The following is a 27,690-nucleotide window of genomic DNA, read 5'->3' on the forward strand; positions in this document are numbered from 1 at the left end:
GGACTTCCTGTCTCGTGTGTCCAAGGGCCTCCAAAGTGAGGCTTGACCCTGAGGGCAAGTCTGTCAGGCGGTGTGGCAGCGGCTACGGCCGCGAGTTAGCTCGGGCCTAGTGTACGGGTACTCGTCCACTCCTTCTTGCAGTTAGCCTCGCTCTTCTCCCACGGCGCCTCCGGGAGGCCTTGGCGCCCTGAGCGCCCAAGCGAGTGTCTGTCGGCAGGTTCGTAGAGGGCCATGGAGGTGCGGCCGCCGGCGCCACGGAGCTTCTTCTGCAGGGTGCTGAGTCCTTTCCCTCGGGTCTTTGCTGCCGAAGCTGTGGCCGCCGATCCCAAGGCTCTTGTGGAGGACCAGAAGCTGCCTTCCTACGCCCCAGAACCCCAATACCCGGAATCCGGATGGGACCGCCTCCGAGAGCTGTTTGTCAAAGAGTAAAAGTGCCTACTGTCTGTGGGGAGGGGCTCGAAGGAGGTGACCTGCTGCCTGGGTCATCTAGGGCGAAGGACCCCAGGGTGGTGGGATTTATTTTTGTGGGATTTGGGGTTCTAATATTTGTATTCCAAGTTTGTATCCTACCTTTGCCGTTTGGTAGTTCTATTGGTTGACAGGCCGGTTTTCAGATGGTAAGGGTGAGACTAACTGAAAGTCAGAGCTTTTAGGGGTTTTAGGGACTCTAGTCTTAGCGTAATCCCCCGATTTTACAGATTAGAAGAATTGAACCAAGCTACTTAGTGATCCTAGAACCAACATCTGCCGGACTCCACTCCAGTATTCTTTTTCATGTTTCACTTGATCCCAAATTTTCATGAACAGCAGCCCTCCTCCTCGCCATAAAAGTGGAGGTTGGAGAGATAACAGAGAGTTGTAAAATTTTTATTCTGCCAAATAGGGAATATATAAAAAAATAGTAGCAGCTGTTGTCTCATCAGTTTATAAAAGAAAAAATATTAGCTGGATTCACAAATAAGGATGTTTCACAATAAAGAATAAATAAGTCTTTAAGCTAACTTTAATGGAAGCCTCAGGATAATTAGTTAATTTCATCATTTTTTTAAATTCACATACTGGTGAAAAGTTAGCCCTCTTATGAAGTACTTTACCATATACTACACTGTTATCAAGTGGATAAATTAACATTTAAGTTTTATTATGTTGCTGAGATAGGGCAGGGGAACTGGTGGAACTGTATTTAATTATTTAGTTTCATCATCTCATTTTAAAGATATCGAGGCCGCCCTTCTCATTGGTCGTTCCAAATTTTGAGATACCTGTGAACGATCCTGTGTAGTGCACAACAGAAAAGTGTTATTTTGATCAGCTTTATAAACAACAGAATGATGAGCTGAAAGAAATTTGGAAGATAATTTAGTGTGACTTTCATTCTCCCATGTCATGGGTGAGGAAACCTAGGTTCAGAGCGATTGTTTTCTGGCTGCAGGTCACTTAGCAGTGGATGACAGAACCAGAACCACAACCCCATTGCTGTTACTTATAGTCCAGGTCCTTTCCACCACTATGCCTTGTTTGTTCACCGTTCCTTAGCTCTTAGGGCCAATCATGTAACTTCTTAGAGCCTCTATCTATAAAATGAAGAAAAATGTCACCTATGTCATGGAATTTTTCAGAGGATCAGAAAGAGGAAAGCGTATTGCATTTCCTGGCTTGCTAAATCTTAAGCTCTTTTACATTTACTCTTTTCTGAGTTCTACCAGTTTTTATGTAAATGTTGTTTTTGGTCCTTATTCATTATAAAAGATAAAATATAAAGTTCAGCTTATAGCAGTTTTTCCTCTTGATATAGGAATTATTTTCCTAAGAGATTTTATTTAGGTTTCTCTCTTGTGTATGCAGGAACTATAAAAACGTACTGATTCTGATTTCAGAAATGTAGTGGTTGTTATTGGCAATTAGAATTAAGCACTTGTACAACCTCTGAAGAAAGCAAGTTAGTACTGTAAAAAATTAACATTTAGGGCTTCCCTGGTGGCGCAGTGGTTGAGAGTCCGCCTGCCGATGCAGGGGACGCGGGTTAGTGCCCCAGTCCAGGAAGATCCCACATGCTGCAGAGCGGCTGGGCCCATGAGCCATGGCCGCTGAGCCTGCGCATCTGGAGCCTGTGCTCCGCAACGGGAGAGGCCACAACAGTGAGAGGCCCGCGTACCGCAAAAAAAAACCCAAACAAACAAACAAACAAAATTAACATTTAGTAGTTTACTTATGTAGGGGGGCCATCATTTATAGTAACTGAACACTTACAAACTTAGCTGTTTCTTAGAGCAATTTCCAGAGGACATCTTGGAAGCTCCAGTACGGGTTCTGGTTTCTTATGCTTTTGAGAGTAATAGATTGGATGAAATGGTAGTTTTTCCCTGTTATTTTAGGTTTGTCTGTGTTGCCCACTGCATAGTGAGCTTTCTTATTCAATGGTCTTTAATAGTACAGGCCCATCTGAGCATGACATAAAAATTAAATATTCAGAAAGATAGTTGTGATTTTTTTTTTACATCTAGGAATTCATTCTAGCATATGTTGTCCTAAAATCTCATAAGCTCATGTAATTTCCAAAAGTTATCTAAAAATTCAAAAAGGGAAATATTGATCTGTACATCCAGTTCACAAATTCTTTCTGTTTACAGGGATATAGTAGAGCTGTAATAGTCATCAAATAAAATAACGTTAAAAAACAAGCTTTTTATTGGAGTATAGTATGCACCTAGAAAAATGTACATAAGTATACCAGTCAGTGACTTTTCACAAAGCAAACGTAGCTGTGTACGCAGCCCCAAGACTGTTAACAGCATCCCAGAATCTCCCCCTGGTACCCCTTCCCTGTCACTGTCTTCCCAAGAATAACCACTAGCTTAATTTCTGAAAGCATAGATTAGTTTTGGCTGAGATTTGAGCTACTTGTAATAAAATTATTTAATTCATCAGAAGATTTAACTGGTTTTGCCCATCATGAAAAGTGTAGCCCTTTTAGCATTTGAAGTAATTCTGATCATACTGTCTTTTGGAGAGCAGTATGCATAAACTAATCCCAAACAACACTGTCTTTTTGATGTTTTAGTGAACAGCAGAGAACGTCAAAAGAACTTCAGGGTATTTACAAGGCGGCAATTTCAGCAGGCGTCATCGGCTGGGCATATGGGGGGATACCAGCTTTTATTCATGCTAAACAGCACTATATTGAGCAGAACCAAGCAGAAATTTACCACAACCAGCTTGATGCAGTGGTATGTACTGGTGTTCTCATAGTATTTGGGGGCATGCTAATTTAGCTGTTCCTTTCACACTTAGTCATCTAGTTAGGTGGTAGGGTTGGGAAGGTTTAGGAAACAAAGTCTGTACTTGACAACAATGCAAGTACTAATGCTAAAGTGCATACACGAGCCTCGTCAGACCACTTTTCTTATCTTCAGAATTGATCACCACTTATGGCTCTACTTTCTGAAATATATTTCTACACCCGTGCTAAATCATCAAGGCTCAGCTGTAGCATATTTATCCTATTCGCAAAGCCTCCTGCAGTACACTAGCTCACACTAAAACAATAATTAACACTTAGAGCTTTATAGTTTGTAGAGTGCTAACTCATTTGTTATATCTTAGCTCCGCACATCAATTCTACTGTATTAGTGAGGAAGTTACAGCTCAGAAATTTTTGTTTTTTGAAGCTTTTTTTTTTGAAGTTGTGTCAGACTTAAAAGTTGCAAAAGTAGTACCAGTGTCCCACAGTATCCAAGGGGGATTGGGATCCAAGGACTCCTGGGAATACCAAAACCCGAAAATGCTCAAGTCTTTTGTATAAAAAGGCACAGTACCATAGACCCCCCATATCCATGATTCCACATCCTCAGGTTCCAAATCTGAGGATACAGAGGGCTGACTATACAAAGAATTCCTGTATACCTTTCGGTCAGATTCTCCAAATGTTAAAATTTTACGACATTTGCTTTCTTATTCTCTCTCTGTATAAGACGTACTATTATCTTTCTGTGAACTGCTTGGGAGTAAGTTATAGACACATGAGTGCTTCAGCCTGCATTTCCTAAAAACAAAGACATTTTCTTACATAACCACAATATGGTTATGCAGAGCAAGACATTAACACAGAGTACTGTTATCTTACCTATGGACTTTATGTAATTTTGCTAGTTGTCCCACTAATATAATTTATTTTAAAAGTAAACAATTCATTAAAAAAATTTTTTTCTGGTCCGGGATCTAATACTGGATCAGGTGTTGCATTTGCATGTCATGCCTCTCTAGTCAGTCTCCTTTAATCTGGAACAAGTTTTCTGTTGTTCTTTGACTTTCATGACTTTGGTATTTTTTAAGACTATGGTCCATTTATGTTAGAGAATGTCCCTCAACTTGGTTGGTTGCTGTTTTCTTGTGATTAGATTTCACTTATGTGTTTTTGCAGGAATACCCTAGAACTGATGTTGTATTCCTCAGTAGGTAAGGATAAGAAGCACAAGATATCTATTTGTCCCTCAACTGGTGATGCTTACTTTAGTCACTTAGTTAAGATGGTCCCTGCCAGGTTTATCCACTGTAAAATTACTATTTTTTTCTCTTTGTAATTCATAAGTGTCTTATGAATACTTATTAGCTACTTTGAGACGATGCCAATATCCTATTTTTCATCAAATTTCTACCCTCTAGTTTTAGTATTCGATGCTGATTCTTGCCTAAAGCAGTTATGACTGTGGTGGTTGCCAAATGGCCATTTTCTAATTCCATCATTCCATTTATATTTATTGGTTAGTATTCTGCTGTAAGGAAGAGCTTTCACTTTCCCTCTATTTATTTGTTTGTCCATTTATCTATTTATAATTTATTTATTCAATGTGGACTCATGGATTCTTATTTTATTCTGTAGTTTTATAATCCATTATTATCATCATTTATTTTGATACTCAAATTGGCCTGGATTTGGACCATTGGAGCCCCTTAAAGCTAGCTCCTGTGTCCTTTTGATATGTCCCCATTACTCTTTGAGCACGCCTTTACTTTCTAAAAGGCACAGCAAGGTGTTTCTGGTCCATCTTTTACTTTTTAAGCACCAGCCCTGGCATAAGCCCATTTCACCAAAGACATATAGTTTCTTTTAAAATGGTATTTAAAAACCAAGTTCTAGTGCTAGGTATGCTCACTGTTACTGAGGTATCATGGCTTCTAGGCTCTAGGCAGATAGAGTTAGGAAATGTGTATGTGTATGTATGTGTGTGTGACTTATATACAGATTCATGCACATTTCTATATCTGTTTCTATATTTACCCATTTATTAAAAGCCATGAGTTCGCACTGATAACTTTCAGAGAGGTTTTGATTTGCCCAATATCATATAGTAGTTAAGACTACACTTAGAGTTTCTGTCACATTCTTTAAAAATCTTGGCTTTACCCTCCCAATATTATGCCAGACTTGCTTCATTGTGGTCTAGTGAAAATGAGTTGCGGAAACAGACAACCTAATTTCCAGTTCTGACTTTATTCCTTATTGGCTGAGAAAAACTTCCTCTCTATGTTTTAGTTAAAACTAAAACACCTGCTTGAAGAAAATGTTGTAAAGATTAAGTGAGGTAATATGTTAACAATTTTTACATAGAAGGTGGTCAGTAAAGGTTGTTTTTTTTCCTTCCTTTCCTCCTTTCCTGCACATCTGTGTAACTTTAATCCTTACCCTTTACAGTATACTCTGTGCTGCTTCTTTATTTTGTGTTTTTCTTTTCCCCACAATTTCTTGAAAAAAAGTATGTCTAATACTGATTTTATGTCTGTCATAGTGTTTGTCATATAGATTCTTAGTTGCTACTTAATTGATGGATTACTTGTTTGACACTGCATCTCTTAGTTCCTTTTACACCTCCTGATAGAATATGATGCACATGGCATTTTCACTTAAGTTTCAGTACTTAAAGAATGATATTTCTAGACATTTTCCTATTGTTTCTATGTGTTTAGGTGTCCCTACTTAATGCCTAGCTGACATTCCTCCACCACATTTTTAAAATAGGGAAAGTGTCAGGGTGTCTCAGAACCTCACAGCCTTTTTATTAACTTTAGCAATCTGCACATCGTGCTGCCACACGAGGCTTCATCCGGTACGGCTGGCGCTGGAGTTGGAGAACGGCCATGTTTGTGACTATATTCAAGTAAGTTCTCTGAATTGTGACGAACGGTCTTGGGTATTCTTTTAGGAGCACATTTTTTGAGCAGTGGAATTATAAAATTTGAACGCCCATATAAAAGTGATTCATGATACCTTTTTCTAAAGAACTTTTATCTATTTACCTAAAAGATTGGTTCAGTTGTACTTTTGTATGCATGGATGAAGGTCTGCCAACTAATATCAAAATAGATACCGGGTTGCTAAGTCAGAGGAACTGCAGAACTCTTCTTTATGTTCTGTTGCTTATTGGCATATTAGCAATCTGGAACATACTGAAGGAGCCTAGACTAGCACCAGGGATTGACATAGTAGGCTCTTCTAAACTAATACGTATCACTTTAGTGAAAGTTACAGTCAAGAAGGTAAATGAGATATGCTTTAAATTATGTTTTCCTCCTCCTCCCTTCTTCTCAGTACAGTGAACACTGGTCTAAATGTGTACCGAAATAAAAATGCCCTAAGCCATTTTGTCATTGCAGGAGGTAAGACATTTTTGTTTTGTTTACATTTTTCAATCTCAAATATGGTTTAGGAAATATGTAAGGACTTACAAGTCATGACTACTGAATTCTTTGGTTGGCTTCTCATCACATCTCATTCAACATTCATGCAAAATGTATGGAAAACGTTGTGCTTGGTCCTTGGTGTACTTGTTGAACAAAACAGATAAGGTCTTTGCCTTCATTGAGTTTTATCATCTAATGTGGATGGGAAAAAACACGTTGCTATGATAGAAAGTAACGAATAGGTGGGGCAGTGGGATCTAATGTGGACAGGGTGATCGAGAAGACCTTTCTTCTTTTTTTTTTTTTAAACATCTTTATTGGAGTATAATTGCTTTACAATGGTGTGTTAGTTTCTGCTGTATAACAAAGTAAATCAGCTATACATATACATACATCCCCATATCTCCTCCCTCTTGCCTCTCCCTCCCACCCTCCCTATCCCATCCCTCTAGGTGGATGCAAAGCACCGAGCTGATCTCCCTGTGCTATGCGGCTGCTTCCCACTAGCTAGCTATTTTACATTTGGTAGTGTATATATGTCCATGCCACTCTCACTTCGTCCCAGCTTACCATTCCCCCTCCCCGTGTCCTCAAGTCCATTCTCTATGTCTGTGTCTTTATTCCTGTCCTGCCCCTAGGTTCTTCAGAACCTTTTTTTTTTTTTTTTAGATTACATATATATGTGTTAGTATATGGTATTTGTTTTTCTCTTTCTGACTTACTTCACTCTGTATGACAGTTTCTAGGTCCATCCACCTCACTACAAATAACTCAATTTCGTTTCTTTTTATGGCTGAATAATATTCCATTGTATATATGTGCCACATCTTCTTTATCCATTCATCTGTCGGTGGACACTTAGGTTGCTTCCATGTCCTGGCTATTGTAAATAGAGCTGCAGTGAACATTGTGGTACATGACTCTTTGAATTATGGTTTTCTCAAGGTATATGCCCAGTAGTGGGATTGCTGGGTCGTATGGTAGTTCTATTTTTAGTTTTTTAAGGAACCTCCATACTGTTCTCCATAGTGGCTCTATCAATTTACATTCCCACCAACAGTGCAAGAGTGTTCCCTTTTCTCCACACCCTCTCCAGCATTTATTGTTTGTAGATTTTTTGATGATGGCCATTCTGACCGGTGTGAGGTGATACCTCATTGTAGTTTTGATTTGCATTTCTCTAATGATTAGTGATGTTGAGCATCCTTTCATGTGTTTTTTGGCAATCTGTATATCTTCTTTGGAGAGATGTCTGTTTAGGTCTCTGCCCATTTTTGGATTGGGTTTTTTGTTTTTTTCATATTGAGCTGCATGAGCTGTTTATATATTTTGGAGATTAATCCTTAGTCCGTTGATTCATTTGCAAATATTTTCTCCCATTCTGAGGGTTGTCTTTTCGTCTTGTTTTTGGTTTCCTTTGCTGTGCAAAAACTTTTAAGTTTCATTAGGTCCTATTTGTTTATTTTTGTTTTTATTTCCATTTCTCTAGGAGATGGGTCAAAAAGGATCTTCCTGTGATTTATGTCATGGAGTGTTCTGCCTATGTTTTCCCCAAAGAGTTTTATAGTGTCTGGCCTTACATTTAGGTCTTTAATCCATTTTGAGTTTATTTTTGTGTATGGTGTTAGGGAGTGTTCTAATTTCATTCTTTTATGTGTAGCTGTCCAGTTTTCCCAGCACCACTTACTGAAGAGGCTGCCTTTTCTCCACTGTATATTCTTACCTCCTTTATCAAAGATAAGGTGACCATATGTGTGTGAGTTTATCTCTGGGCTTTCTATCCTGTTCCACTGATCTATATTTCTGTTTTTGTGCCAGTACCATACTGGAGAAGACCTTTCTGAGGAGGTGACATTTAAGCTGATAACCTGAAGAATCGAAAGGAGCAAGGCTTGCAACGAAGAGTAGCCTAGGCAGGGAGAACGTCAAGGGTGAAGGCTCTAAGGTTTCTCAAATGCAGGATAATATGACTGGAACATAGTGAATAAGGGAAAGAATGGCTTGAAATCAGATTGGTAAGGTGAAGTAGAAAGGAGCCAGATTTTTCATGGTAAGAGATTGGATTTTATTTTAAAGTTCTCTGCCTCTGGTAGATAATGCCCTCTTTAAAATGAATGTTTAAAAAGAAAAAAAAAGTATTGAACATTTTCATTACACTTCCAGTACAAATCCAGTACAATTCCAGAAATGTAAATGAAGTTAACTGCATATACATGCAGACACTCACTAATTTATGTACATTCTCTCACATACAAAAACATACATATACTGCACATAACAGTTTTTTACTTTTTATTTGGAAATAACTTCAACCTTATGGAAAGTTGCAAAAATAAAATACAAGGAACACCATGAGCAATACCCTTTAGTACTGATATTAGTTATTGTTAACATTTTTTTTTTTTACTCCACCCCCACCCGGCTGCACAGCTTGCAGGATCTTAGTTCCCTGATCAGGGAATGAACCTGGACCCTCGGTAGTGAAAGCACAGAGTCCTAACCACTGGACCGCCAGGGAATTCCCAGTTATTATTAACATTTTAGCCCGTTTGCTTTATCACTTGTGCTCTCTTTTATTTTGGGTGCACTCTCTCTTTCTCTATGTATACATACACAGGCAAACGCACATATACGTAATTTGAGCTTAATGTTTTAATGAAAACATTAAAAAATATAAAACTAGAAATAGGCATTAATAGCATTGTAGCAGCTAGAACTTGCCTGGTTTTAACTTGTGAACATTTTTACATGGATATTCTGTAGGCTCAAGTGCCTATATCCAAACCAAACTCTTGTCTTTCTGCCCCTACTTGCAAATTTACTCCTGTTATATGTTCTCTGTCATCTGTTAAATTCCAAAATTGGAAATCAGTTAATGATGTGGTTCTGCCCTTTATTTCCCCTTTCCAGACTTCTAGTTCTATCAATCTTTTTTTAATAAAAAATTTATTTAATTTATTTATTTATTTTTGGCTGCGTTGGGTCTTCGTTGCTGTGTGCGTGTTTTCTCTAGTTGTGAGTGGGCTTCGTTGCGGTGGCTTCTCTTGTTGAGGAGCATGGGTTCTAGGTGTGTGGGCATCAGTAGTTGTGGCACGCGGGCTCAATAGTTGTGGCTCGCGGGCTCTAGAGCACAGGCTCAGTGGTTGTGGCACACAGGCTTAGTTGCTCCACGGCATGTGGGATCTTCCCGGACCAGGGATTGAACCTGTGTCCCCTGCGTTGGCAGGCTGATTCTTAACCACTGTGCCACCAGGGAAGCCCTAGTTCTATCAGTCTTATTCCTTAAATATATATGGACTCTCTCACCTCCTCTTTGTTCCCACTGCTACTGCAGGTCTTCCCTGTTTCTAATCTTGGTTTGCTTCACCTCTACTGTTATCTGACTTTTTTGAAATATGAATAAGATTTTAACACTTCTCTGCTTCAGATTGTTCCATAGTTTCCCATCACTCTAATGTCGATTCTTGACCTGACCTCCATGCACCACTCTTGCCCAAAACTTATAATCTACTTGGATTTCTCAAACCCAGCCTATTCTTGCCTTACAAGAATGCTTGCTTGAATCCACCCTCCAACTCCCACAACTAATTTCATTCAGCTCTATACTTAACCTGTCTTTCAAGTTTCACTTCATCTGTCAGCTTCAGCTTCCCTGGAGGGTTCTCCTAGCTCACATTTTCCTATCTTAGGTACCTTTCCCCTGTGTTCTCATAGTTCACTGTAAACAGTTTTATCAAAGCATTTATAACACTATGTTGTAGCTGTTTACTTGTTTTGCTTCCCCACTAGACGACTTACTTGAATTCAGAGAAAGTGTTTGCCTTTTATTTCACAATTGTTTAACATATAGCAGGGTAGAATGAAGGTTTCTTGATTGAATGTAAATATTAGTAATATAAAAATAGAAAAATATATCTGATACAATATATATTTTTATCTCAAACCAGCAAGCAACATTAAAATTAATGGTATAATACTAATTTATCCTGAAGTCAGACTCAGGTAAGGATGTCTTCCCTCACCACTATTATTTGGCATTGGTCTGGACATTCATAAAAGTATATTCAACATCTAGAATGCCTTAGTAAGGAGCTTGGCAAATCCTCTCCCTCAAAAGTAATAATAAAACTGGACAAAATTATCAAAAGCAACCATTTAAAGATTCTGAGAATTGACCAGAGGCACACAACAAATTGAGAAGCATTTATTCAAGAATTTCTACTGAATCTCAGTGAGAACAGTGGGAGTAGTCTGTAATGTTTCAGCTTGGGGCTGCTTCCACTTCCTAACACCCAGCTGCATAATGTAGAAGTTCCACAAGGGCAGGGCAGGCTGGGAGGAACAACACTTCTGCTGTTTGAGGTGACTGACTTGATATGGAGCAGAGCACAGAAAATTCCATGCCTAAGGGTGGTGCTGAAAACAATAGCAAACAGTTAGGGAAGGACAGTTGTTTGGGGCAAGCAATAGACTGGCAGATGAGGCAGAATCTTACCCAGGATGTCCAGGGAACAAGAAAGCCAAAGAGGACTTCAGTAAGATCTTACTAATCCCTGGAACTCCAGAAAGTTACCTGTATATGTAAGCACACTCAGGAGAGACTGGTAAGGGCCCTAGCAAGCTACTTATCTTTGGTTAATTGTGAGGCCTCAAGAACACAGAAAGTAAAAGCCAGAAAGGATTTATAAACTGCCTAAACCTTGAGTGCATTCTTCAAGCCACAGACAGATCCACTGACAAAAGGTAGCAGCCGGGCTTCCCTGGTGGCACAGTGGTTGAGAGTCCGCCTGCCGATGCAGGGGACACGGGTTCGTGCCCCGGTCCGGGAAGATCCCACATGCCACGGAGCGTCTGGGCCCGTGAGCCATGGCCGCTGAGCCTGCGCATCTGGAGCCTGTGCTCCGTGACGGGAGAGGCCACAACAGTGAGAGGCCCACGTACCGCAAAAAAAAAAAAAAAAAGTAGCAGCGCTACTGGCTTAAGATGTGTAATCACAACCTCTGACAAATCATTGACTGACTACCAAGCTGGTATGATTCCTAGAAAGCCAGGCATAAAAATAAAAACTGAGCAGAGACTTCTGTGGCTGCACTCTACAAAAACAACAACAGCAAAAAACAAAGGCTCCATAGAATTGGTACAGGCAAATCACTACATAAGCAAAGAACCACAGCCATGCCCCTGGGTAGGGAGATGTTCCAACTCCAGTGTTGCTATAATTTATTACCTAAAATGCCTGGTTTTCAAAAACAACAAAAATGTCACATTGATCTACAAAAACAGGAGACTTAAAAAAAAGCAGTCACTGGGTATGTCTCTGACAGAGGCCATCTATTGGACATAGCAAACAAAAGACTTCAAGCCATTTTAAAAGAATTAAATAAAAGTGTGATGACAATTACCATATAGAAAATATCAATAAAGATAGAAATTATTCAAAAAAGAATCATGAATATTCTGGAGTTGATAAATACAATAATGGAAATTAAAAATTCACTGGAGAGGAGGCACTCAACAGCCAGTTTGAGAGAGCATAAGAGAATCAGTGATCTTGAAGATAAATCAATATAGCTTGTCTTTTATCAAGGACAGAATTTTTAAAAATGAAGACAAATGAACAGAGCCTTAGAGATCTATGGGACACAATTAAGAATACTAACACATGGATAATGGAGAGGAAAGAAAGAAAAGGGAAGAAAAGGTATTTTAGGAAATTATGACCACAGACTTCCCAAATTTGATGAAAAACATTAATCTACACATCCAAGAATCTCAACGAGCTCCAAGAAGAATCAACATGAACAGATTCACACTTAGACACATAATAGTTACACTGTTGAAAGATAGAGAAAAGTCATGAAAGCAACAAGATAAAAACAACTCATATTGGAATACCCAATAAAATTAACAGCTGACTTCTCATCAGAACAGTGGAAGCCAGAATACAGTAGAATGACTAAGTGCTGAAAGGAATAAACTGTCAATCAGTAATTCTGTATCTAGCAAACCATCCTACAAAATTGAAGGCAAAAGACGTTGGCAGATGAACAAAGAATTCATTGCTAGCAGACCCGCCTTACAAAAACATTAAAGGAAGTTCTTCAGGCTGAAAGGAAGTGATATCAGATGGTAACTTGATTCTACATGAAGAGCATTGATAAAGGTAATTATATAAGTAATTCTTGAAGGCAGTATAAATATATATTTTCTTAACTGATCTAAAAAAGTTACATAATAATAAAATTGAAGTGTTGGGCATATAACATTTAAAGCTATATATTATAGCACAAAAGAGGGGGGAGGAATGGACTTAATTGGAGCAATGAAATGACACCAAATAGTTACTTGGCTCCACAGGAAGAAATGAAAATTACTAGAAATGGTAAATACATAGGTTAATATGAAAGAGTTTGTGAATCTATTGTTTCCACTTTCTTTTCTTAACTGTTTTTACCCTTAACGTCATTAAAATACATATGGTTGTGTAAAATAATAATAATAACATTGTATTGTTTTTAAACATGCATAACATAAACGACAATAATAGCACAAAGCAGGGAGAGGAGTGGAGCTGTATTAGAACAATGTTTCTACATTTTACTGGAATTAGTACTGATCTGAAGTAGAGTGTGATAAGATGCATAGTATAATCCCTAAAGCAAATAATAAAATATCAACTTTAAAAAATAGTAACAAGGTCAAAAAGGAATTAGATAATATAGAAAACAAATAGCAAAATGGCAGATCTAAATCTAACCATATCAATAAAAACATTAAAACATGAATGGATTAAACATTCCAATCAGTAGGGATTGTCCAACAGTATTTTAAAACGGATCCAACTATATGCTGTCTGCAAGAGACATATTTTAGGTTTAAAGGAACAAATTATTGTTGAACATAAAAAGATGGACAAAGATATACTGTGCAAACAGTAAGAAAAAGAGCTTGAGTGACTATACTAGTATCAGACAAAATAGACTTTAAGACAAAAGTGCTAGAAGACAAAGAAGGACATTTTATAATGTTAAAAGGGACAATCCACCAAGAAGATACAACATTTAGAAACATACGCATCTAACAACAGAGCTCCAAAATACATGAAGCAAACACTTTGAATTGAGAAGAGAAATAGACAATCAGTTGCTGGAGACTTTTACAGTAGCTGGAGACTTTAATACTCCACTTTTAATAATGGATAGAACAACTAGAGGGAAAATCAACAAGGATATAGAAGACGTGAACACTTATCTATCTACATGACACAGTAACATCTCTAGAACACTCCACCCAGCAATAGCAGAATTTTCAGTCTTTTCAAGTGCACAGGGGACATTCTCTAAGCTAGACCATATGCAAGGCTATAAAACAAGTCTCAATAAATTTAAAAGGATTGAAATCTCACAAAGTATGTTCTCTGTCCTCAATGGAATTTAAACTAAAAAGAAATTGGGGGAAAATCACAAATATTTGGAAATTAAACAGCACATTCATAAGTAAACCATAAACCAAAGAGTAATCACAAGGTAAATTTAAAATATTTTGAGCTGAATGAAAATGAAAGCACATTATATTAAAATTTATGAGGTGCAGGGACTTCCCTGGTGGCCCAGTGTTAAGACTCCACACATCCAATTCAGGGGGTGCAGGTTTGATCCCTGGTCAGGGAACTAAGATCTCACATGCCGCAGTGTGGAAAAAAAAAAAAATTATGAGGTGTAGTCAAAATAAGAAAGATCTCATATGAATAATCTAAGCTTCCACCTTTAAAAACTAGAAAATGAAGAGCAAAATAAACCTAAAGTAAGAAGGCAGAAGGAAATAATAGAATTAGAATGACACTCAGTGAAATCAAGAGAAAAATCAATGAAACCAGAAGTTGGTTCTTTGAAAAGAGCAACAAAATAGACAATCCTTTAGCAAGACTGACCACAGGGGGAAAAAAAAAGATACAAATTACCAAAATTTGCTCAAGAAGAAATAGAAAATCCCTATAGCCCTATAACAAATTGATAAACTAAATATTTAATTAAAATCTTTTCACAACGAAAAGTCCAGGACCAGATGGTTTCCCTGGCTATTAATATTATCCTAATACCAAAGCCAGATAAAGATAGACAACTAAACTACAGATGACTATCCCTCAAGAGTATATACACAAAAATCCTTAACAAAATATTAGTAACCAAATCCAGCAACGAATAAAGATTATACACCATGACCAAGTGGAACTTATTTAAGGAATTCAAGGTTAGTTTGAAAACACATTTGACAAAAGTCCAACATTCATGATAAAAACTCTCAACAAACTAGGATTAAAAGGGACCTTCTTTAACTTGATAAAGATTATCTGTGAACAACAGCTAACATCATATTTAATGGTGAAAGACTGAATGATTTCCTTAAGATTGAGAACAAGACAAGTAGATGAATACACTTGTATTTAGCATTATACTGGAGACTTTAGCCAGTGCATTCAGGCAAGAAAAATAAATTAAAAACATCCAGATTGAAAAAGACTGTTCACAGAAATATGGTCCTGTGTAACAAAGAGTGTGACTCCATTTTTTATGTTTGGCTTCTGGCAGCTTCTAAACCCTACCACTCCTCCTCCACCACCACCCTTTTGAAATAAATTTATTTATTTATTTATTTTTGGCTGCGTTGAGTCTTCGTTGCTGCACGTGGGCTTTCTCTGGTTGCGGCAAGCAGGGGCTACTCTTCATTGCAGTGCGTGGGCTTCTCATTGTGGCTTCTCTTTTGTGGAGCACGGGCTCTTGGCGTCTGGGGTCAGTAGTTGTGGCACACAGGCTTAGTTGCTCCGAGGCATGTAGGATCTTCTCAGACCAGAGCTCAAGCCTGTGTCCCCTGCATTGGCAGGCAGATTCTCAACCACTGCGCCACGAGGGAAGCCCCTGACCCCCTTTTTAATAAACAGTTTTTTAGAGCAGTTTAGGTTCACAGCAAAATTGGACAGAAGATAAAATATTTGCCATATACTTCCTCCCTGCTGCATACACATAGTCTCTCCGGCTATTAACATCCCACACCAGAGTGGTACATTTGTTACAATTGAAGAACCTAAATTGATACATCATCACCCAAAGTCCTGTTTACCTTAGGGTTCACACTTGGTGTTTTACATTCTGTGCGTTTGGAGAAATGTATAATGACATATGTCCACCATTATGGTATCATAAAAAGTATTTTCCCCCCTAAAAATCTGTGCTCTGCCTATTGATCCCCATGCTCCACTCTCAACCCCTGGCAAGCATTGATCTTTTTAACTATCTCCATAGTTTTGTCTTTTGCAAAATGTTGTATAGTTGGAATCATACAATATGTAGCTTTTTCGGATTGGCTTCTTTTATTTAATAATATTGCATTTAAGATTCCTCCATGTCTTTTCACGAGTTGATCACTCATTTCTATTTAGCGGTTGATAGCTCATTTCTGTTTAGCACTGAATAATGTTCTATTGTCTGGATGTATGACAGTTTATTTTTCCATCACCTGTTGAGGACATCTTGGTTGCCTCCATGTTTTGATGATTATGAACACAGTTGCTATGAACACCTGTGTGCAGGTATTTATAGACAAAAGTTTTCAACTCTTGTGTCATTGCTGGATGGTATAGTAAGAGTATGTTAGTTTTATAAGAAACTACCAGTCTTACAAAGTAACTTTACCATTCTGCGTTCCCACCAGGAATGAATGCAAGTTTCCATTGCTTCATATCCTCACCAGCATTTGATGTTGTCAGTGTTCCAGAGTTTGGCTATTCTAATAGGTTTTTAAAAAATATTTTGTTTGGAAAAGAAGCCTAGAAAAAAAGACCAAATTTTTTGCTGTCTCTGGATAATGGAATTAAAGGTGATTTTTGTTCTTGTTAATTTAAAAACTTAGAAAAGACGGGGACTTCCTTGGCGGTCCAGCGGTTAAGACTCCGCACTTCCAATGTAGGGGGCGTGGGTTTTGATCCCTGGTCGGGGAACTATGATCCCACATGCTGTGCAGCACAGCCAAAAAAAAAAAAAAAAAAAAAGTTAAAGAATTGGATAACTGGGTATGCTGGATGCTCTAAATGCATAGTCTATAAAATAAAATAATAATAATAATAGGATATTACAAACAACTTCATATCATCACTTGAAAAAAATTTTTAAATTTAGAAAAGTTAAAACAATGAATATGTAGTAGTTAAATAAGAACTATAAACCTCAAATGTTAATTTTAAAATTGTTACCACCTGAAGTGTCATTCGTTGTGTTGTACGTAGTGAAAGAGGAAAATGAATGGACATCTTGGGTGTACAGTCTTAGTGGGAAGGAAAGAGGACCTATGCCCCGGCCACCAGGTGGCGTTGTAGGCCAACTGCCCACTTGCAGGCCTGCTTGAGAGGTGTAGCGTAGCAGTACAGAAAGGTGAGGCTGGGGGAGGACATGAACTGCAGGGGCTAGTGAAGGTTTTGTTATTTATTTGAGGAAAAGTTTCCTTAAAGAAGGAACAAATGAAAGAGGTGGAAGTGAAGAAATAAAGGTTTTTAAGGCGAGGTTGGCAAAAATGAAGCAGAATGAGAAGAGGCTGGGTCCACAGAACCTACTGAGCAGTTCTGTTTGTAAAAGGAACGTTTCTTCATTTGAACCTGCAGAGTGGATGAGAAGCTGGCTGTATTGGCATTTTAGATTCAGGAAATCTAGGTTGTGGTGGTATATTAATGTTGGGTTCAAAAAGCTTACTTGGAGATTTATGTTCTTATGGAGGAACATTTTTAAATGGAACTCTGGTGTTTAAAGATGATTTAATTTTGCCCTTTGTTTGTTTCTTTTAAAATAGCTATCACTGGAAGTCTTTTTAGAATAAACTTAGGCCTGCATGGCTTGGTAGCTGGTGGCATAATTGGAGCCTTGCTGGGGTAAGTGTTAACATGATTTGATTCTAAATTAATATAATTTCATTAATGCCTTCTCTGTTAAAAATTGCAGTCATTTCTAAAGAACAAATTTAATACTTAGAGCCTATAAAAGGTCTCTAGTCTTGTATTAGCAGTAGCTTTGACTGTCCAATTCTGATTGTACCCCAGTTGTTGATTTTACTTCTAGTTTTCACTGGATAAAAACTGTTTAAATATCTCTAACACCTGAAACTATTTGAGGTTTGAGCAAGGTACTTATAAGCAGCAGGAAAAAGGAATAAGAAACAGTTAACAAGCACATTCTATAAAAAAATTTGGGGTTAGATTTTGTTTGTATAGTTTAATAAACTTTAAGAATTTTCTTCTCCAACTTTTTACTTTGAAACATTTCAAACCTGTAGAAAACATGAGTGAATTGAACATTGAACACCCATATAACCCTTTACTTAGATTCACCAGTTGTTAACATTTTTCCATATTTCTTTTCTCTCTGTTTATGTGTGGGACATGTGTATATTTCCTTTTCTATTTTTTTTTCTTTTGGTTAAACCATTTAAAGTATTTTAGACCTCATAATTCTTCAGCCCTAAATACATCAGCATGTATTTCCCAGGATGAAGAACATTCTCCAATGATATCACAGTACAATTATCACAATAAATAATTTAGCATTGATTGATTGAATACTATTTAAGATAGGGTCCATATTCAAAATTCCTCAGTTATTACAATAATGCCATATATATATAATTTTTTAAAATCCAAGATCTAATTGTTGCATTTCATTGTTATGTCTCTTTAGATTCCTTTAAGCTAAAACAGTTCCACTGCCTTTTTTTTGCCCAGAATATTTCTCAATTTTGTTTGATTATCCCCTCATGATTAGATTTAGGTTTAATGTTTTCACCAAGAATACAACATAGGTGAGGTTGTGTCCTTCTCAGTGTATCACATCAAGAGACATATTATGTCACCCATTGTAAGTGATGTTAACTTGGTGTATTAGTTTTCTGTTGCTGTGTAACAAATCACTACAAACTCAGAAGCTTCAAACACCACGCATTTATTATATGGGGTTGGTCCAAAAGTTTGATCAGATTTTTCCATAACATCTTACAGGAAAATGCAAACGAACGTTTTGGCCAACCCAATATCACTTTTCTGTATGTCAGAAGTCTGCGTAGGCTCAGATGGGTTCTCTGCTTAGTATTTCAGAAGGCCAAAATCAAAGTGTTGGCCAGGCAGGTTCTTACCCGGAGGCTCTGTGGGAAGAATTTGTTTCTATAAAATTCAGGTTGTTGACAGAACCCTGTGGCTGTATGCCTGAAGTCCCCGTTTCCTGGCTGTCTGTCTGTCAGGCACCACCTTGTTCCTAGAGACATCCACATTCCTTCTCACGTGCCCCCTCCATGTTCAAACCAGCAACCAGTATGTTGAATCCTTCTCATACTTTTAATCTCTCTGACTTCCATTCTGCCACCAACTGGAAAAAACTCTCTCCTTGCAGAGGGTTCACCCAGATAATCTCTTTTTTGATTAACTCAAATTCAACTGATCAGTAACCTTAATTACATCTGTAAAATCCATTTTGCCATGTAACATTTAATCATGGGCATAATATTTCATCATTTATTCATAGTTGAGAAATTAGGGCAGGAAATTTGGGGGGCTATTTTAGAATTCTGCCTGCCACATTTGGTATCTACTAAATTTCTCCACTGCAAGGGTATCTTTTTCCCATTGTGCTTAATAAGGAATCTGTGGGGTGAGACTGTGTAAATAGTCTGTTCTCCAGATGTCTTTCTTCTGGTGGTTTCAATGATCCATTGATGATCCCTAATGTAATCAGTTATTGTAAAAGTTGCAAAATGTTGATTTGCTAGTTCTGTCATTTCTTCTGTTTTTATTAGTTGGCATTTATCTGAATAGAAGAGTTCTTTCTCCTTTACCCTCCCTTTTTCTAACCCCCCTTTGAGGAGGAAACACTGTAACTTTATGGATTCTTTTTTTTTTAATTAAAAAATTGTTTTAAAATTCAACATATTATAATCTATTGCTGATGTTTTTGTTGTATTGTTAATATACCAGCTTGGTTTGAAGGGAAAAATTGCTGAAATTAGCTGCAAAAATATTTTTTTATTGAGGTAAAAAAAACACATAACATAAAAATTACCATCTTAACCACTTTTAAGTGTACAGTTCAGTACTGTTAACTGTATTCACATTGTTGTGCAACAGATCTCTAGAACTTTTTCATCTTGCAAAACTGAAACTCTGTGCCCATTAAACACTAATTCTCCCTTCTCCCACCCCACAGCCTCTGGCAACCTCCTTTCTACTTTCTGTTTCTGTGATTTTGACTACTCTAGGTGCTTCTTATTAGTGGAATCATATAATATTTTTCCTTTTGTAACTGGCCTGTTTCGCTTAGCATAATGTCCTGAAGGTTTATCCATGTTGCAGCATGTGACAGGATCTTCCTTTTTGGACTGCATAATATCCAATTGTATATACAGTACCACATTTTCTTTATCCATTCATCATCAATGAACATTTCCCCTTAGCAAAAATAATTTTTAAAATGTGGTTACAACTTAAGTTGTATCCAGAAGGAATTTAAGTTGTGTCAGAGTCAAAAACTCCTTCTCTTTGAAAACATGAACCAAACCCTCTTCATTACTGTAATAATTATCTAAATCAGTTTCTCAATGGGTAACTGTTGGCATTCTGGGTGAGACAGTTGTGCCAGACTCTTGAATTTTAGGATGTTTTGGCGGCTTCAGCCCCAAAAGCCAGTAGCATCCTTCCCTCAATACCCCCCACATTTCTTGTCCCTTAAGGGGCTCTGGCACCATTCCTGGTATTAATTTCATTTCTGAGAAACCTTCAGTATAAAGCTATTCACTAGAATTTGTCATAAATATATTTTTTCCTGGTTTATTTATCATTCATGATAAAAATCAGAGCCAATTTATAGACCTGTTGTTTTTATACCAGTTAAATTTAGGAAGTTGCAATGATTGTTTTTCCTATTGTTCAGACCGGGAAGGAAATTATCTTAATATTTTTTTATTTGACAAGGACACTTTAATTATCAAACGTTGCTGTACCTGTCAGTGAGCAAGTGGCTCGTTTGGTGCTGCTCGCGCCTTAGCAGAGACACTCATGTTTCACGTGGTTAACAGCTCTTTCTCCTAAGCATTCCCTCTGCCTCCCCCTCAGCACTCCTATAGGAAGCCTGTTGATGGCACTTCAGAACTACTGTGGTGAGACAGTTCAGGAGAGAAAACAGAAGGATCGAAAATCACTCCAGGAGCTGAAACTGGAAGAGCGGTAAGGAGCATCTTAAGACCTGGGTGGAGGGGGGTGGTGTCTGGCTTTCCTATCCGCGGACAGTGGTGCCCTCTGAAATAAGTACTCTAAATTGCCGCTCAATTCAAAGAGTTTCTGTTTACTGAGTCCTTCACCTGGCACCTTACCTGGCCTTTTAATCTTTTTAATTAAGGAGAATGGAAAACTGAAAGACACTAATTGAGAATCTTTCCTTAGATACATTTTTTTTAAGTTAAAATGTTGTAAATCTCATTTGGTTGCATATTTTTTCTTTTCCTATGTTTCTGACTGCATAGGAAATTACCTAAAGGAAATAAACAGCAATGAGTGAGCTTTACTTGGCTTTATTTAAAAGATGATATCCTTGTTTACACATACATCTATGAACAATACAGAGCAGGTTAGGCCTCCACATTCAAAGATTCTACTTCTTGCTGTGGACGCAATAGGCATTAGGTAGATATAGTGGCTGTTCATGGACTAGATGCCACTGAGAAGGATACAGACTGTCACCTGTTTATCTAGTCACTCCTTGGGGTCCAGCAATAGCAGACTTCATGCTAATTCTTTTTAAGATCATCATAATAGGCTGTCATCTAGCACTTTGGTACAAATGATTCTCATGGTTCTGCTTCCTGGCCACTAAGATGACATCTGCTGCTGCTACTTTGGTAGTTTGGTAGATAAGCAGTCTTCTTTTCCCCATGTTTTTATTTGAAACTTCCATTTGTGCTACACACACACACACACACACACACAGACACACACACGGAAATTCTTAATATCTGTAGATCTGTTGTCCAAGGACAGGTGCTATAGGAGAAAAAGCATTGATTTTAGAGCCAATGAAACCTTGAAAACACACCTTAAATTCCAGCTAGACTATTGATTAATTCTGTGACCATAGATGTTTTCCTTAACTTCAAGCCCTCAGTTTTCTCAACTGTTCTAAGGGCAGAATCACACCACAGTGTTCAACATATGTTTGTTTTGTTCTGTCTTCTCCATAGTAAGAAGGTGAGTGAGATATGCAGCTCTCCAGGTTCTAGGATAAAGTACTTAAAATTCTGAATGCCAACATATAATTTGATATTATGGAGAGTTAAAAGCATGAAAGCATTAGCTTATTTCTAGCCCTTTAGGTGTCCTAAGAGACTTCTTTTTTAAAAAGGAATCTTTGAGAAAGGAGTTGGAAAAGTAAGGAAAACATCTGGTAATTTGAATCTGATATAGGAAGTTATAGAAGAATTAACATTTGGAAAAATATGAACAAATAATAATTGTATTCCAATCAGAAAAAAAGGAAACCAGAAAAAAAAAACTAGAGAAGTTGGTCAGTTATTTAGAGATGGAAAACCTCAAGAATGGGTAAAAACAACTGGAATTATAGAAATGAAAGAATATTTTGGCAGAAGGAAATAGTGTCAGAAGTGTATAGGTTATTTATATATATACACATATATAATATATATGTGGTATTTCTGAGGACAGTTAATAAATAGTTAAGAACCTTTTATATGTCTGCGTCTTTGCTGGAAAATAACTACAGTATAGAGAAATCAACAAAGTGAGAATCTAGAAAATTGACATAGTGAGCAGAAAATACAGAACATTGGCTGTATTTTCCATAGAGCCATGAAAGAAGGTATGAGAAGATAAGAAGAGTTGATAAGATAAGAAGATAAGAGAAGAGTTGAGAAGAAAGTCATAGGTGACCCTGATAATCACGTAAAGACAGGAAGACACTAATACTTGACTTGGAGAAAGAACTGATCTGTTATTTGGTAATTAGATTTTTTAACTCCTAGTAAATATACGTCTGTAGTGTTGCCCTATATGACTTTTCCATACTGAGATTACCAATGTTATAACCTTTGTGCATGTCCCACAAGGTCGGTCAACAGAGAGTTTAACAGAGTGGCAGGGTGTTTCACATCCCCTCTGGGCCCTGAGGGCAAGAGGACAGATTGGTTTCGAGGCTCACACCTTAGCTCAGGGTGCTTCAGCAACTGCATGTCACCCCTTCCAGAACTCTGGAATATCTTAAGGATCAGAGCTACTGCCCTGGCAATATCCACGTTAGTAATGTGAGACTCCTAGCTGGCTTGTAAGTGGAACAGGTTAGGAGAGAGAAGAAAGTCATTGTATTTGAAGTGCAAGGAGCAATGTTTGCTCACAAGTTGTAAGGGAGTATAAGACAAACACTATCTTTCTAAAAAAAATTCTCTCTAAAAACCAAAGAAATAGAGCAGTACTTGATATATCCTTCTTGTTCTTTGATCACAGGAAAGCCAGACTACACTTTACTGAGCTCCTCCCTGAAGAAATTGAAAGTAATTTACAGAAAAATCGATCCAAGGCCGATGCTAAGAAAATTGAAGCCCTGCTAAATCTTCCTAGAAACCCTTCGTCAGCAGATAAACAAGACAAAGACTGAACATGCTCTGGACTTAAAACTCATTGGAGAGTTGAAAGCTGTGTTGCTATGTCCACTGAATGCCAGTTAATTGGGCTGCTGACAGATGTAAGCACTGGCATCTGTAGTGTCAGTGACTTGCTTACTTTTTTTCTTAACCAAGAATTGGGCTATTGTACTCCTACTCTACTCATCCTTAAATTTAAGTATGTACTTTTATCTACATTGATTGATCTATATATTTGACATTATATCTATATTGACTGATCAATATAGATTTCTTTTCCCTGGATTATACAATAGTAAATTAAGATTTCCCAAAAGATTAAAGTTGAATTGTACAGGTTGTAAATTTATTCTTGTAGCCCTTTAAAAGAGTACTGTAGGGATCACTAGGAAGGAGAGGAAGGAACCAGGTAAGGCAAATGGTCTGTGAAACCCTTGCGCCCTTGAGTCCTAGAAACAGTAAGGACCTAAATGTATAGTCATGTTTGGTTCTGTCTTAATAAAAATCTAAGATGGTTCTTGTGCCATTTGAAATAATATAAAACTTAACAAAAAGGAAGTAGATAAGCATTATTAAAGAAACAACCCGACCTTGTTTCCTCTCTCAGTAATGCTGACAAAGTATCTCTGCTATAGTATACAAGAGTTACTCAGAATAGATACACTGTCTCTACACTCCAGGAGCTTGCTGCCTGAGAAGGAGGCTGCCCTGCAGATTATAACTTTTACTCAGTGAGAGGTGAGAATGACTGAATTGAGTGTACTGAGGGGAAAAAACTGCTAGTGCTTTGTTTTGGGGTTAGACCTCTTGGTTCCTACTCTGAAAATACTGTTGTTCACGTGAGCAGGGTTTGTGAAGCAGCCTACAGTAGGCGCTAAAGCCGTGGGCTCTGGAGGCAGAACAACTGGCTTGGAATCTCAGCCCTGGAGCTTCGCAGCCATGTGACCTGCAGCCAAGCCATTTTACTTTAAGTCAAGTTTTCTCATCTGTCAAATGAAACAGTATCTACCTCAGAATGAGTATTAAATGAAACGATGTGTGAAAAACATAGCACAGTGCCGTGGCACACAGGGCATTATCTAACAACAGGTATTAGCAGTTAAAAGGATACGCATCAGCACATTTTCACCATGATTTACATATTATTGCCACACTCCCAAAAGCATGTTTTTCTTAATTATCCCATTCATAAATTCCTGATAAATTGGTACTTAGTCAATCTGTTTATTGTTCTATTCACGACCACATTGAGATTAAATCCTTCAACTTACAAAATTAGATGGTTTTAAAATAATTTTATTCATATCACAAAAATATCAGAATAATAAAATTAAAAAATACTACTTGAAAAAATAGTAACACATTTATTAAATGTAATAAGCAATAAGTTACTATAATTTATTTAAAGTACAAGTAAGCTGTCTCTTAGGTTTGTACTGTTTTGTGGTTACTTCTAGAGGTCTCCTTTTGATCATGTCCAAGGATTATGAATCTTAACTAAATGTGGCAATTCCTGGTGTGGTTTTTTTTTTTTTGGTTGATGTTTGTTTAAATTCTTATGATTTTGTTCTGTGAGCAACCACTTAAAAGTGTATCTCTGTTCCTTAGACTATATAGAGTAATCTAGCCCCTTTACAGCTACCAAAATTCAACGTTTTAAATCCAGCCCCATTTGAGAAACTTGGTCAACTTGCTGTGCAACTCCAGATTTTCAAATGAGAATGTCTGATTGCCCCAGGTTAAGTCACGTCCACTCCTGGTCCAATGAGCATGGAAGGCAATTTCAGAGAAAGAGGAGTCATGAGTTAAGTAATGTAGGAACAGCAGTTGGCCACTTCTTTCTTTTCAATTCTCTGCTGATGTCAGAGGGATCCAGAAATACCATGGAGGAAAAGCCACTTTAGGGATGTAAGGAAGCCCTATGGAATGCTATTTTCATTACTTCAATCACTTTTTGCTAAAGACAGCTTACTCTTTAGTACATACATAAAACCTATCTCATTAAATGAGAACCTTCTCATAAAGATTTTACAAATGAGATTAAAATAGCATAAAGTCATTTAAGGAGAGTATCAGTCCAATGTGAACTAAACAAATCACTCTCCAACCTTACTATTGCTTTGAGGTGTAAGTAGGTCCCCTACATACCAACATTCAAGTTGTGAACTGTTTTTTTTTTAATTTAACTAAAATTAATTTTTAATTCCCTTATATGTCTTTGAAGTAACAAAATAGATATGCCAATTTTTATTACAAAAATGAACTTATGAAGCTGTTTTCATTTGCAGTTACTTTCTAGAACAAGTTATTGATTAGTTCATAATTTAATTGTTCATAATTAGTTCATAAATTTTAAATAGAAAAAAATTTGTGTGTGTTTTGTACACATGCACAACTTTTGCTAAATCTTTTCTTAGAGAAGTTTGCATTTTCCTCCTTAACAGTTTATTGGTTGTGTCAGTCTTAACCACAGAGCTTAGCAGTGTGTATTAAGTATTTTGCTATGCCCTTGTTCTCTAATACAATATTTACTTTGGCTTACCAACATTTTTCCAATGAATTATCAAGAAGCATTCATCTGGGCTTTTCATAGTATTGATTTATTTTTTAGTTGCTCCTATTAAAAGAAAAAAAACCAGTTCAACAAAATCTATTCTTGTTTGACCTATGATCTGGTAAGTTTGATTTACTTTACAAAACAAAAAATAAAGTCATTCTGTTTGCACTTACTAACAAGTTGCGAACTTTTGAAGATGCGAACATGTGTTCACATGTCCAATCACATAAGTTAGTTCAGGTGTCTGGCATACATTGTCATGTGCGTGCATCGTTATGCTTTTGTGTACTTTACAGTACTGTATAGAGTACAGTAGTAACAATATCTTCACTTCAAGCCCAGCATGTCCGGAAGCAAGCATAAAATCAGTGGTATATAGCCGCTGTGTTAGTCGGGTACCTAGGCTAACTTTGCTGGACTTATAAACAAACTGGACTTACAAACACGCTCTCAGAATGGAACTCATTCGTATGTAGGGGACTTACTGTATAAGTCATTCATTCTACCTGTCAGAGGAAATTAGTTTTAGATGGATCTACTTCCTCCTGAACCTAGTAGAGAAGTGGGAGAACAACAAAGGAGAGCACAATGAAAATGTGCTGGCTAAACACCAGTAATATTTCCATTATCCTCATCTAGGTGTACATACACCATACTTCCCACACATTAACATTAGATTGCTTTTAACAACATAACATCCTTCTCCATTCCTTCATCAGATCAAGTCTCTGAAATTGACCTGATTGAGATACTGGATAAATTCTGTTTCCAGAAGCACTTTGACTGATGTGTGTGTGTGTGTGTGTGTGTACACACACATACCAGTTAATAGCACAAAGCTGGATTGATGAAGGAAAAGAGCACCAGAGCCAGGAAATCTGGGTTCTGGCCCTGGCCTTTACAATTCAAGTCACCTTCCAGGACTTCGATGTCCTTGTCATTAGTAAGAGTATTCACTAATGTCTCTTCCAGGCCTAAAGAATTCTGTGTTTCCAAATCCTTGGTCAGGGTCACCGGAGCTACTTCTGTCCCCATCATACTCCTCTAGTCACTTTCAGCAAAGCCACTGGAATGAAGAGGCTCCTAGAGAACAGATACATGAAGGTCGAGGTGGGATAATCCTGGCCATTTGAGGAAGCTCCAAGAAGAGGTCGGTCTCGGATGGAGGTGGGACCTGAAGAAAACATTAAAAAATTTTTTATATTTTTTATCACAAGGGTATTCCCAGTGAGGTAACATTGTAGATATTAATCTTGATGGCTAAAGAACATAAAGGCAAGTCTAAATTATGGGAGAATTTAGGACAAGTCTGACAATTTTTACTAGATGAAATATCAGGCAAATATTAAGCACCAGCTATCACCAACCAACCAAACATAGATCAAGGCACTCACCTATATGTGGGGCAAACAAAGGTGTATCGGGCATGCTTGCTCTTCTCAGTAAGCCTACAATTTGGTAAAGGATATAAGACACGGCACATGAAAATAAACCCAGGGTGGAGAGTGATGTGCTAGAGAGAGCACTGCTCTAGTGGTCAGGCAGAACTGCTTGAACTGGGCAAGATGGCCACAGACTACTTGTGAAGGAGACTGGGTTCCTGGCCTCATTATGAAGGATCAGCTGACTGAGCAGAAAACTTTTAAGATGGAAGGAAAGTCAGGGAAATGCTAAGTAACTGCAGAACTCAGGGAAACATCCTGGGAAGGGCATCCTGGAGAATGAGCAAGAAGTTGAAGTGAAAAGAAAGCAGGATAGGAGGCTGAGAGACCGCTGTGGGGAAA

At 37.6% G+C, this 27,690-nt stretch overlaps 1 protein-coding gene across 1 annotated transcript; it reads left to right on the plus strand.

Annotated features, from left to right (window-relative positions):
* On the plus strand, window positions 1-26,085 carry TIMMDC1 (translocase of inner mitochondrial membrane domain containing 1). The gene is made up of 7 exons (XM_081236035.1): window positions 1-425; window positions 3,062-3,227; window positions 6,067-6,155; window positions 6,587-6,654; window positions 17,515-17,593; window positions 20,816-20,926; window positions 23,213-26,085. Exons 1-7 carry the CDS (start codon window positions 232-234, stop codon window positions 23,361-23,363), a joined length of 858 nt encoding a protein of 285 aa, XP_081092161.1. The 5' UTR covers window positions 1-231; the 3' UTR covers window positions 23,364-26,085.
* The last annotated feature ends 1,605 nt before the right edge of the window (window positions 26,086-27,690 follow it).

This window comes from Mesoplodon bidens (assembly GCF_964165515.1).
Source record: "Mesoplodon bidens genome assembly, chromosome: 5".
In the NCBI taxonomy this organism is placed as follows: Eukaryota; Metazoa; Chordata; class Mammalia; order Artiodactyla; family Ziphiidae; genus Mesoplodon; species Mesoplodon bidens.

Coding starts and splice junctions, on each gene's coding strand:
- TIMMDC1 (XM_081236035.1), top strand. CDS start 232: ATGGAGGTGCGGCCGCCGGCGCCACGGAGCTTCTTCTGCAGGGTGCTG. Junction 6,655..17,514: donor CCATTTTGTCATTGCAGGAG/GTAAGACATTTT, acceptor CTTTTAAAATAG/CTATCACTGGAAGTCTTTTT. Junction 20,927..23,212: donor GAGCTGAAACTGGAAGAGCG/GTAAGGAGCATC, acceptor CTTTGATCACAG/GAAAGCCAGACTACACTTTA.